The 11,392-nt window shown below is 50.4% G+C and overlaps 1 protein-coding gene across 1 annotated transcript; it reads left to right on the top strand.

The window, feature by feature from the left end:
• Window positions 1-44: 44 nt before the first annotated feature.
• On the top strand, window positions 45-11,003 carry CHCHD4 (coiled-coil-helix-coiled-coil-helix domain containing 4). The gene is made up of 3 exons (XM_039254944.1): window positions 45-235; window positions 7,046-7,144; window positions 9,895-11,003. The coding sequence occupies exons 1-3, from the start codon at window positions 214-216 to the stop codon at window positions 10,191-10,193; spliced, it is 420 nt and encodes a 139-aa protein (XP_039110875.1). The 5' UTR covers window positions 45-213; the 3' UTR covers window positions 10,194-11,003.
• Window positions 11,004-11,392: the final 389 nt, after the last annotated feature.

Here is an 11,392-nt window from a genome sequence, read left to right as displayed (position 1 = left end):
TTTCTGGGAAATGTAGTTCCCGGCTGAGGGGGAACAGAGTTTAGGGCTGGGAGGGTGCGGAGGCAGGCGCGCGGCGGGCAGGCCTGGAGGGGGCGGCTCCGCGTGGGCCTCGGAGGCTCCCGCCCAGCCGGAGGAGAGGTCCCAGCGGGAGCCTGCTGCCGCCTTGCCGACGCCACCGCTATCGCCGCGAGGTCTGAGTGCAGGGGCTGAGCCATGGCCTACTGCCGGCAGGAAGGTAGGGAGAGCGGGCTGCCATGGAGACCGGCCTACGAGGGCCTGCAGGGGACACGCGGTTTTGCCACCCGCGTAGCCCCACAGGCCCCAGCGCCCCACGACCCCACTGCAGGCGCGGGCGACGCGAGGCGCGGCCCGGGGTACCCTCTTCGGGACCCTTGGGAGGGCCGGGCGGTGGGGTCGCCACCTCCGTTTTGCAGATGAGAAAACCGAGACCGAGAGAAACGAGGCTGGTCCAAGGTCACGGTGAGACTCGAACCCTGACCTCAAAAGGACCAGCACGTGGGAGATTTCATACACTAGGCTGAGGGGGCGAAGGAAGTGCGGAGCATGCTTCCCCTGCCTCGCGGTCGGGAATTTATTGTTACCGTCGCTCTTATCTGCACACCACGCGTTTCCATTTGTACCCGCTTTCTAACTGTCCCGAAAGAAAAGTTGCCACTCGGGTTAGGGGCTGTGCTGGAGTGGTAGAAGTGCCACCGGCGGGGACGTTTATTGAGCCCCTATTATGTACCAGGCACTGTTCAAGAGCCTTTATATGGCTTTTCTCATGGATCTCGCAGCGATTTTTATCATTGTAAGTGAGGCTGTATTATTCTTATTTTACCCAAGAGTAGACCTTAATTTAGAGAGGTGACATTAAGTCCTGGAAGCTGGGGTTCGAGCGTCTGATCACACAGCTGCACTTCCCCAGTTTGTTGCCCACTGGATTCTAGGGGGCTGTCTGCTGGGACCCTCCTCCCCTCCCCTCCCCTCCCCTCCCCTCTCCTCTCCAATAAAGTGCCCATCTCCTCCACCTGTCTCCTCTCTGCTTCTCTGTTCTTATCTCTACTGAAGAGCCCAGGAGTCTCTGGCTGGAGTCCCAGGGCCTCCTCACACACTGCCCCTAACTGGCTGTTCCTCCCTGAGCTGTCACCTGACCTCTGCAGGCCCCAGCTTCCAGTCTTCTAAAATGAGACCTTGGTCTTCATTCATTCATTCATTCATTCATTCAGCAGATACTCCTGGGCATCTTCTCTGTGCCTGGAGATAGGTATGGTGGACACACAAGGACGCAAAGCTACGGAGAGAGTTGGCACTCACCCAGAAATCCTTTGGTGAACAGTCAGTCTGATTCCCTCAGTTTAACTCAGGGAACTGAAGACCAGAGAAGGAGATGTCCTACCCCAGGTCACACATCCAGTTAGGAGAGCAGTTCAGTCTAAAATGTCAAGCCTTCTTCCCAGCACCTCATTCTGCTTCTAGACCTACCCCTTTCCTGGGTCATAAAGCCATAATCCTCACTGATATCTCTACTGAGTGTGCTACTTTTATTGATTAATAACTGCGCCATGAACAAAAGTCCTCAGCCCTCACCACTTTGTTTGACAGTAGGTCCCTTGTTTTTAATTTTCTTTCTCTGAGTCTCTAATGTACTTCATTTAGCAAATAACTTTGAGTTTTTTAGGTAGAATGAGGCCATGCAGATGAAGAAGATCCTTGCCTGTGAGGAGATAAAGAGTTGCAGGTTGTCTGGGAAGGAAAGGAGGTTTCCATCCCCCACCAAAGCATGGGTCCACATCTTTTCTTGGGTCGAAGATCTCTCTCTCTTAGTTTGGGGACGAGAGTTGAAAGCCCTGGCCCCCTCTGGTTCCAGACTGATTTCTATCTACCCCGTCACTGCTGAGCCAAACTGGCCTTTTGGTGGTTCCTTTGTCGGGTACATCTCTTCTCCAGCTCTTCCCAGGCTGGGCTGGCTCCCCGTTCTGTGCTCTGAGTGAGTCACGTGCTGATGCGAATTTACTCAGGGGTCCACCTACCACTCACATTCGAGGTATTCCACAGCCTGGACTCAGCCCTGCTCCCAGGCCTCAGACCACCCACACTTTTCTGCACCAGTGCCATGAGGTTCCTTTCTTTAGTTCCCTCCTTTTCAAATGCCGCCTGCCCTCTCCTATTCCTCAACAAACGTTTATCGGGCACCTATGGTGTACCAGGCTCCGAGCACGTGGTGGTGATCACAGGTGACAGTCTGATTTGTGGTGTGCCAGAAGAGGTGGGCGCTCCTTCTGGGTTGAGATTCTGATGTGTAAGGGTCCTGTGTTTGTGTGTGCCCGTTCTGGGGGGAATGAGACCGCCCATCCTGGGGTTTTGGTTTTGTAATCTGGTTAATTGTAATGGTTAATGGTGACAACCATTCTGTCTTCGTGCCCTGTGGTGAGGCTGGGGTCTTCAGTGTCTGGTTTCTCCACTCATGTCGTGCTCAACAAGTACTGATTACCCGCCACATTCTGGATACCGTTCTAGGCTCTGGGAATACTGCAGTGGATGGGATACCCAAATCCCTGCTCCAGAAGAGCTGATATTTCAGCAGGGGAGACAGGTGTTATGGTCGGTGAGGAAAAGCACTTTGGAGAAAAAGAAGGCAGGCTGGGGGGTGGGGGGAGGTGGTCAGGGAAGGCAGCCTCTGAGCAGAAGGAGGAGGTGTAAAGGCAGGGAGAGGTGGCTATAAGGGTATCTGGAAAGTGCTCCCAGAGGTGAGAGCAGCCTATGCACAGGCCAGAGGTAGGTGTGCACCCAGCACGTCCAGTAAAGGCAAGGAGGTACGGTAGTGGAGGGAGCCAGTGGTGGGAGATGGGGTCTTGGCGGTGACGGATTGCAGATCTTTCTGGATGTATTTGAAGGTAGAGCCAATCAGATTTAATGATGGAGCTTGAGAGAAAGGAGTCCAGGATGGCCGTTCAGAGAGTAAAACTACTGAATTGGGGGTGTCTTGGTATCCAGCTGCTCAATCAGGCTTTCTGTCCTCAACCTCACCCTTAAGTCCTGTTTTCCAGAGTGGGTCCTGGGACCCCCAATTCCTGCCTTTACTGGGGTCCTGGAGTGGGAACAGACTTTCTTCTAACCGACTTTCCCTTCTTCTGACTTTGGTTTTTTTCTCCCAAATTTACTTATTTTGACAGAGGCGGAGACAGCACACGTAGGGGCAGGACAGAGAGAGAGGGAGACAGAATCCCAACCAGGCCCTGCAACGTCAGCGCAGAGTCTGATGCCCAATGTGGGGCTCAAACCTGCGAAACTGCAAGACCATGACCCAAGCTGAAACCAAGAGTCAGACGCTTAACTGACTGAGCCATCCAGGTGCCCCTTCCCTTCTTGTGACTTTGGGGTCAGCTTCCTGTGACGTCAGAGACCACTTCTCTGTCAGCTTTCCCACTTCCAGAACTCTACTGATCTCTCTGGCCTGTGATGGTCTCTTTTCTTGGCCATTTTATCCTTGTCATTTGATGCTGTTTTAAAAATTACTGTCTTTTGAGTGGGATTTCAGGTGAGAGCAGAAACTCATTTCACCCCTTTTGTTTAAGTAAAGTCCTGGGACTCTTGCCCCGACCACAGGAAGACGACAGGCTGAGCTGCTGGGGGACCTGTTTCCTTAGGCCTCGAGAATGTGCCTAGATCACAGCTGTTAGGTGCTTAAGCCCAGATTTGAACCCCAGTCCTAAAACAATGTGATATTGATGCCACTTGGCCAGACCTTCCGAAGCTGGGCTTCTGTCTCAGGCTCAGAGCTATGCTTCTCTTCCTTCCACGCATGGTTTCCAGCCCTTACAACAGTCCACGCAACAAAAGGAGCCTCATCTGGATACCAGGACTGGGGATGCAAAGAAATGTCCCTGCCCAGAAAGCAGTCGGATCGCCCAGGGGACCAGCTCTCCTGTGTTATTTGTGAACTACCTCGGTGGTAGTATTTTGTTAGAGCAGCCTGAGCGGACCAAGACACCCATCAGGGTAGGAAAAGTGCCACTCAGTGAGGCTCAGAATCCTTACACTGTCTGCTGGACAGAGCTCAGCAGGACCATCCCCCCACCCCCACCCCAGCACTTCATCTCTGTCCATGAAGCCTCTAAGACTTAGGTTCAGCCACCAAATTCAACTAAAGGTATCACGAAATTTAATTTAAAACATCTAAATAAAAATCCACTAAGTAAAGAGACTAGGGGAAGAGGCAAGGAGCAGCAAGATCCAGTACTTTTCTTTCAAGGCACTTGGAATCTGCAAGATGGTCCAGAGGAAGCTAATTTTGCTCATGTGTTTGCTGAGTGCATAAACAGGAACTTTCTTCTAGGTGACTGGGTACCCACCTGCTGAAGGGCAAGGACAAATTCTAGGGAACCAAACCTCACTCAGTGAAGGACCCAGAGGGTCTCTGCTGTGCTCTGGTGAGAATAGCAGGCAGAGAGGCCCTGACCATCTTGCACACTTCCCAGCTGTGTGGCCTTGGCCTGGTAGACATGTTGAGGGCTCCAACCCAGAAGTTCACTGTCAGGGACAGGACCGCAGTTCAGCCTGTGTAGGGACAGCTACAGTTTAACAAGCATGAGAGCAGAAACCTCAGGTGGGCTGGAGGTCCGGACCCCATGCGTGCCAAGGCTCGGCCGTCCTTACTGTTCGTTACCCCATGTGAGGGACCCTGGGGAAGCACGGGACTCTGTCCCCTGAACTGTCCTCACTGGAGGTGTTGCTCTGATTTTAGCCCAAATAACCTTCCCCAAGCATATTCCTTAAATACTCAAGCTCAATGTGGGCCCAAACCTTGTTCCTTGGCTTCTCTTAGCAAGCCTAAATGTAAGGAGAAAACAACTGAAATAATCAGAGAAAGTGCCAGCAGCTCTCAGAGAGCCACATTTCTGCAGGCCCAGCCTCTGCCCCCATTGTAGCTCACCCTTCAGGCCACTGACCGAGGCCCTGTCCAGTGCCCCGTTTGGGTGGGACCTGAAGTCTCCTTAAATGCCAGGCACCTCCCGTCCCCTTCCCATATTTCATGCATCAGAATGGGGAGTCACTAGGGTTGTTGAATTTGTCCTTGCCCTTCAGCAAGTGGGTACCTGGTAGCTTAGAAGAAAGTTCCTGTTAATGTACTCAGAAAACATGTTTTTGATTCTTGGAGCAGGAATTGAATCGGTATTTACTGTACAAAACAGTTATTCCTGCCCAAAGCACACAGAGCTCTCGGGACAGTGTCCAGGTCATACCGAGTACTCAGTTTGGCTGTTGTTTGTATTCTTGTGTGTGTTGGGGATGGGGGCAGTGTGGGTCTGTGCAAAGGATCTCCACAGCGCGGTCTTTGGAGACACTCAGAGCTGGGTTCAAATTCCAGTTGTGTGTGAGCCCGGGTACATCACTTCCCAGAGCCTTAGGCTCCCGCTGCCTCCTGTCACAGTGCTGACGGGATGGCAAGAGGGAGCTGATGCACAGGACCCAGACAGGGGCCGGCCCCAGTCTGCCAACAACAGGGACTGCAGGGCACACTGATCACACATGCGTGGAGTGCTGAAGACAAGGTGCTCCTACGCACACCAGGACTATCGGGCAGACACCTGTGTGGTTAGCTGATGGCCAGGGGTTTTTAGGGAGGTGAGGTAGTATTGGCAGCTGGAAGGTACAGGGGAGAGCTGGGAGGGGGGCGGGCAGCTGAGGGGCCTGCCTGCCCATTCCAGCTGGATGGTTTTGAGTATCTGCTCTAGGCTGGGTTTTCTGCTGTATAAAAAGCCCTGGGTCACACCCATCCTGGTTCAGTCGATGCTGATTCCCTTTTCTATGCTTACCCAGCATCCCTTGAGGAGAAGCCCCTCCTAGAGCATGCCTTTGGCTCCCATGAGTCTGAAAGTTCAGGACCCTCTGGCAAGCCAGGCACGTAGGGCCAGGGGCTCTGGCCTGACCAAGGCCCTGTTCACATGAAGAGCTGGCTTCCTGATGCCGGTCCCTGTGAGGCCTCAGTCCTGACCCAGTCTGCTATGTGTAGTTTGGGTGATTGTTCTGAAAAATAACACTGCAAATTGTTGACAGTGTTATCACAGAAGTGGATAACATCAGCACTTCGGGAGATGGCTTCTCCTCCCCATTGCTGGGGCATCGCCCCAGGCCTCGTGGGCTGTGGGGAACTGCCGCAGTGTTCCCCACCATCATGACCCCTTCTTTCTGGCCACAGTTAGGGGCGAAGAGGCTAGAGGTTGTCTTGACTGTGGTCACTCTCAGATCACCTGTGTCTCCAGCCTTTCAGAGGTAGGTGACCAGGATATTTTCCCACAAGGAGTCTTCTTGGACACCCTTAAGTGGACACATCAGCCAGTGGGCTGCTGGCCGAGCACCCACATCACTGCCCTCTCCTCTTGTCAAATTTTCGGTCTCCTTAGACTTTGTCTGCATTCTGAACACTGTGGGGCTAGAAGCAAGCCTTTTCCTGTCCCTTCCACCCCTTCCCCACCCACATTCATTCGAGCCCTAATGGGATTAGGTGAGGTGGCCCTAGTGAGTCTCTTCATTCCACTAGAGCTTGTGGCTCCCACCGGGCCTGGGGAAGTGGGGAGACCTAGCAGATTGATGAGGGCATCCTAGGTGGATGGGACATAACGGGGACAGTCAGAGTGCCACAGAAGATCTGAGAAGGGACTGCTCCTTTCTTGATGGGAAGAAAGGAGTTGTTGCACCACTGAATGATCAGCAGATCTGGGGAGGAAAAGCAGTGTGCATTTGGTTGGATCGGGCATTTCGTCTCCTGCCCGGAGGGTGCGTATGGCATCTTCTTCCTCACCTTCCTCACCCGTAACCTTGGTGGAGTTTTTGTTTCAGTTGTGGGCACTCAGTAGCAGTGGCTGCTAGACTGTCGTACAGACTCAGTGATGCAGCCCAGGGAGGGCATTTGGATGGTCATGCTTTGCTTTGGGGTTTTGCATGGGAAGCCTTAAAACATGGTTTGTTTGGCTTCCTTGGGTTTGGGGCTGTGTGGCTGCTCTCGAGTGAAGCATTTTTTCCTCTGTTCTCCCAATGCTAGGGAAGGATCGAATCATATTTGTGACCAAAGAAGACCATGAAACTCCAAGCAATGCAGAGCTGGTGGCTGATGACCCCAACGACCCATACGAGGAGCACGGTGAGTGACACGGGCCTCCCGGGGACCACAGACCCTCCCTGGGGGAAGTGTTCACAATTCCTTTCCCATTTTGTCCTGGCCAAGCTTGAGTGTTCGGGTGCCCCTCTGAGCCGATGACTGTCTCCTGGGACAGTGAGGCACCTCGTCAGAGGTACGAGAGGCTGTGCTGAGTGCTGTCTAGCCCTCGTGCTGATGCACATCCCTGGCTATTAGGCCAGAGCCCGAGTCTCTCCTGAAGCCTTCTGCCTCTTTTTCTTTTGAGGTTTTACGCCGACTAACGCTGGCTAGATGTGTCCGGATGACAAAGTTTTAGGCAGGGGTGCGGGCAGTCATGGATTCCACCGTTGAGGGCAGGTCATGGTGATGGACCTTCCCGCTCAGTCGGGCTGCCAGACTGAACTATGCCGCCTCTGCAGACTATACGCAAGCAAGCGTGTAAGAGTCCCAACACCTTGATCCACAAGGTGGCGAGGTCTGCTCTCTCCTTGTACATGCTCCAGGAAGCACCTTTCCCAGAAAGCTCACTCGAGATAGAGGTACAGCCTTCCAGCAGCAGGGTCCAGCTTACCTAGTCAGAACCATTGCACACAGTTTAGTTAATGGTCATTTGGTCATTTGGTCATTTGGCCCTTGGGTGCCACTCTGAAGGCTTTAGACTGCTGGGCTCACTGGAACTTGCCCAGCGTATGTAAGGCTGACAGTCATATCGTAAATAGTCCTCAGTGTGCCAACCTAAAGCCGTGTCTGACACCTGTGATGCTAACTAACAAAGCTCCCAGTGCTGACTAGTGATAAACACGGTTGAAAAGCTTGCGACAGCAGCCTGCGGAGTTTGGGCTCCTGATGGGAATTTTTCAGACGCTGACTGAAGTGTAAGTTCTTGGGTGGGACACCTGACGTGTTACCCTTGCTGCTCCTGGGGGTTAGAGTAGAGTAGAGCTGAGGCTGTGTGTCCAGTACCCTGCCGGGGATGCTGGGAGGGACAGATGCTCTCCAGTGTTCACAGTCTGAGAATGGCAGCTATGGGAATAATCTTGAATCAGCACTCTTAAAAAGAAAATAAGTCACATGTCAGTTCCAGGACTCTGCCTCTCTTTAGGTCCAAATTAGTGAATCATCAGATGAAGACTCCTGCAGAGCTGGGCTCTTATTTTTAAATGTTACTATTACAGTGTCTTGTTTGGAAGCTGGTTGTGCAGGTTTCCCAGTTTTGAGCCTTCAGAGGCAGCATTTGAATATAGGCCCCTTATTTTATCGTGCTTTGTAGATAGTGCGTTTTTCACAAATTGAAGGTTTGTGGAGACCTTGCTTCAAGCATGTCTTTTGGTGCCATTTCTTCCACAGCATTTGCTCACTTCATGTCTCCGTGTCACATTTTGGTAATTTTAGCAAATAGTTCAAACTTTTTCGTTATTATATTTGTTAGGGTGATTCTGTGATCAGTGATCTTTGATGCTACTATTGTAATTTTCTGGGGTGCCATGAACCATGTCCACGTAAGACAGGAAATTTAACCGATAAGTGTTGTGTGTGTTGTGACCGCTCCACCAGCTGGCTCCTCCTCCTCTCCCTGTCGGTGGATCTGTCTCCCCATTCCCTGGCGAGACAGTATGAAAACAGGCCAGGTAATGATCCGACTATAGCCTCTAGTTGTGCAGTCTCTCAGGTCACATCAAAAATTAGAAAATGATTGAGTTAGTGAGGAAGGCATGTCAAGAGCCAAGATAGGCTGAAAACTAGGTTTCTTAAACCAAACAGTTAGCCAAGTTGTGAATGCAAAGGAAAAGCTCTTAAAGGAAATGAAAAGTGCTACTCCAGTGAACACAAGTGGTAAAAAAGCTAACAGCCTTTTTGCTGATATGAAGAAAGTTTTAGTGGTCTGGATAGATCACACCAGCCATTAAGCCAAAGCCTAGTCGAGAACGAGGTCCTGACTCTCTTCCATTCTGTGAAGGCTGGGCAAGGTGAGAAAACTGCAGAAGAGTAGGAACCTAGCTAAGGTTGGTTCATGATGTTTAAGGAAAAAAGCCATCTCCATGACATAAGTGCAAGGTGAGGCAGCTAGTGCTCATTTAGAAGCTGCAGCAAGTTGTCCAGAAGATCTAGCTGAGATCATTAATGACGGTGCAGGAACGAGACAACAGATTTTCAATGTAAATGAAACTGACGTCTGTTGGAGGTAGATGCCATCTGGGACTTTCATAGTTAGACAGAAGTCAGTGCCTGGCTTCAAAGGACAGGCTGACTCTCTTGTTAGGATGCTAATGCAGTGGGAATGTTAAGTTGAAGCCAGCGCTCACTTACGTTCCAAAAATTCTAGGGCCCTTAAGAATTTGAATGTAAGGGGACCAGAGAGCAGAAGAAAGAGATCAATACCTCAGCTTCTTAAGGTGTTGGGGCTTTGAAAAAGCTTCTCGCTAACCAACTCGATGATGGCTTCTACTTTGGATTAAATGGTTTCCAATTTTTAGTTCTCGGAGCACAGCCACAGCCATCACACTGGGAGGCGACTTAGAATACAGATCAGTGCTGTGCATGGAGAAAGCTGCCGACGGTGGCTTCTCTCCAGCTGATGCTGCGTTTGAACCCAATCCAGATGGAGAGGTAGGTCCACAGACAAGGGCCTAGCAGGCAACAGTTTCTACTGTCCTGACCTCCTGAGTAGCTTTCAAAGACTGCACTTGATTTTACTTTTTGAGAAACCGTAGAGAGTCTGTCTCACATTGTCCTTGCTCATCTTCCTGTTCTAGGATTGATCCTGCCAAATGGAGACATTAACTGGAACTGCCCGTGCCTTGGGGGAATGGCCAGTGGCCCCTGTGGGGAACAGTTCAAGTCGGCCTTTTCCTGCTTCCATTATAGCACAGAGGATGTCAAGGGGTCAGACTGTGTAGACCAGTTCCGGGCCATGCAGGAATGCATGCAGAAATACCCCGACCTCTATCCCCAGGAGGATGAGGAAGAAGAAGAGAAGAAGCCAGCAGAACGCTTAGAAGAGACAACTCCCACTGAGGCCACTGCAACCAAAGAAGAAGAGGGGTCAAGCTAATGAAAGCCACAAGGTGCTGGGCTCCAGTCCTCCTTCAGAGTGATATGAACCTTCGTAAGATGCCTTTTGGTCATTCTCTGAGAAAGTGTCTCTCCCTCTGTTGTTCTGTGCACTATAACGTACAAAATAACTTATTTTGATGATCAGGGGTCTTGGTCCTTTGACATATACACTGGAAAAAATGTACGTGTGTCTCACATAAACCTATCAGCAAATGTAGCTGTCACTTTTGAAGTCTCAGATTATCCTGAATTTTGCTCTTTGAAATAATGTGCTGACTATGCTCAGCAACTAAAAATCATTATCTGGGAGTGTCTTGTGTGTGAGCCGATTTATTCTGATTGATTATATTCCCTTTTAGATTTTATACCCCTGTGGGAAGTGAAATAGAAACAAAACCATCTTCCTTTAAAAATGCTGGAGTGGGGCCATTCCCAATACAAGGCCAGATGATCAGATAGTTATTTCTCATGAACCACCTTGACCTTGAGTATATGAGGAGGTACTATATTTCATTACTGATGCATTTTGGTTTCCATTTTCATTTTGAGCTCCAGATTTCCCGTGTTTGGAAACTGGAGCTTTGGACCCTCTGATTCACAATCCCTTTCTAAGTGAAGAGAAAGGCTGGTTTTGCTGTTGTTGTTCTTCCATAAGCCCTGGTTTGGGCCCTGTTTTCACACTGGCTCTGTGTCAGCCTGTTCAATGCAATGTTCTTGAGAGGTGGGGACCTAATTGTTACCAAAGTAGCAGCCAAGGGAAGAAATGGTGTGAAGTAAGTAGTCAATTAAAAAGAAAACATGATTTTTACCTGGTGTTGAATGTGTCCTTTGTTTTTACTAACTAAAAATGTTTTTGATGTAAGGAAATACAGATATGAAAAGTTCATTGAAACTCCTTGAAGACTGAAACTCCTTGGAAGTTCATTGAAACTCCTCCAGCTGGAGTCTGTTAAAATTTTCTGTGTTGAATTCATAGCAAGCCGGCTATGTTTGTCAGTGAGCAGATCCTTCACACAGATTCTGCAGTTAACATGTGAGGTAGGGAAGGCTGTTCCCTTGTTGAAGGTAAGGAGCTGCTGCCCTTGCAAGTTAAGTAACTAGTCAAAGACAACTGTAGGACAAATTCCAGGCCATTATGTAGTAAGGTCTTGTTTGTCCCAGGTGTCTTAGTCGTCTATTGCCGTGGAAAAAGTTACC

This window comes from Hyaena hyaena, unplaced genomic scaffold (genome assembly GCF_003009895.1).
Source record: "Hyaena hyaena isolate Hyena2069 unplaced genomic scaffold, ASM300989v1 scaffold_501, whole genome shotgun sequence".
NCBI lineage: Eukaryota > Metazoa > Chordata > Mammalia > Carnivora > Hyaenidae > Hyaena > Hyaena hyaena.
Note: the sequence above shows the minus strand (reverse complement) of the source record. Positions and strands in the feature narration are given on the sequence as shown.

Bases quoted from the DNA above. Each gene is read 5' to 3' on its own strand.
- CHCHD4 (XM_039254944.1), top strand. From the start codon at position 214: ATGGCCTACTGCCGGCAGGAAG. The intron at 236-7,045 runs GTAGGGAGAGCG...TCCCAATGCTAG, and splicing joins GGCCTACTGCCGGCAGGAAG to GGAAGGATCGAATCATATTT. The intron at 7,145-9,894 runs GTGAGTGACACG...TTCCTGTTCTAG, and splicing joins CGACCCATACGAGGAGCACG to GATTGATCCTGCCAAATGGA.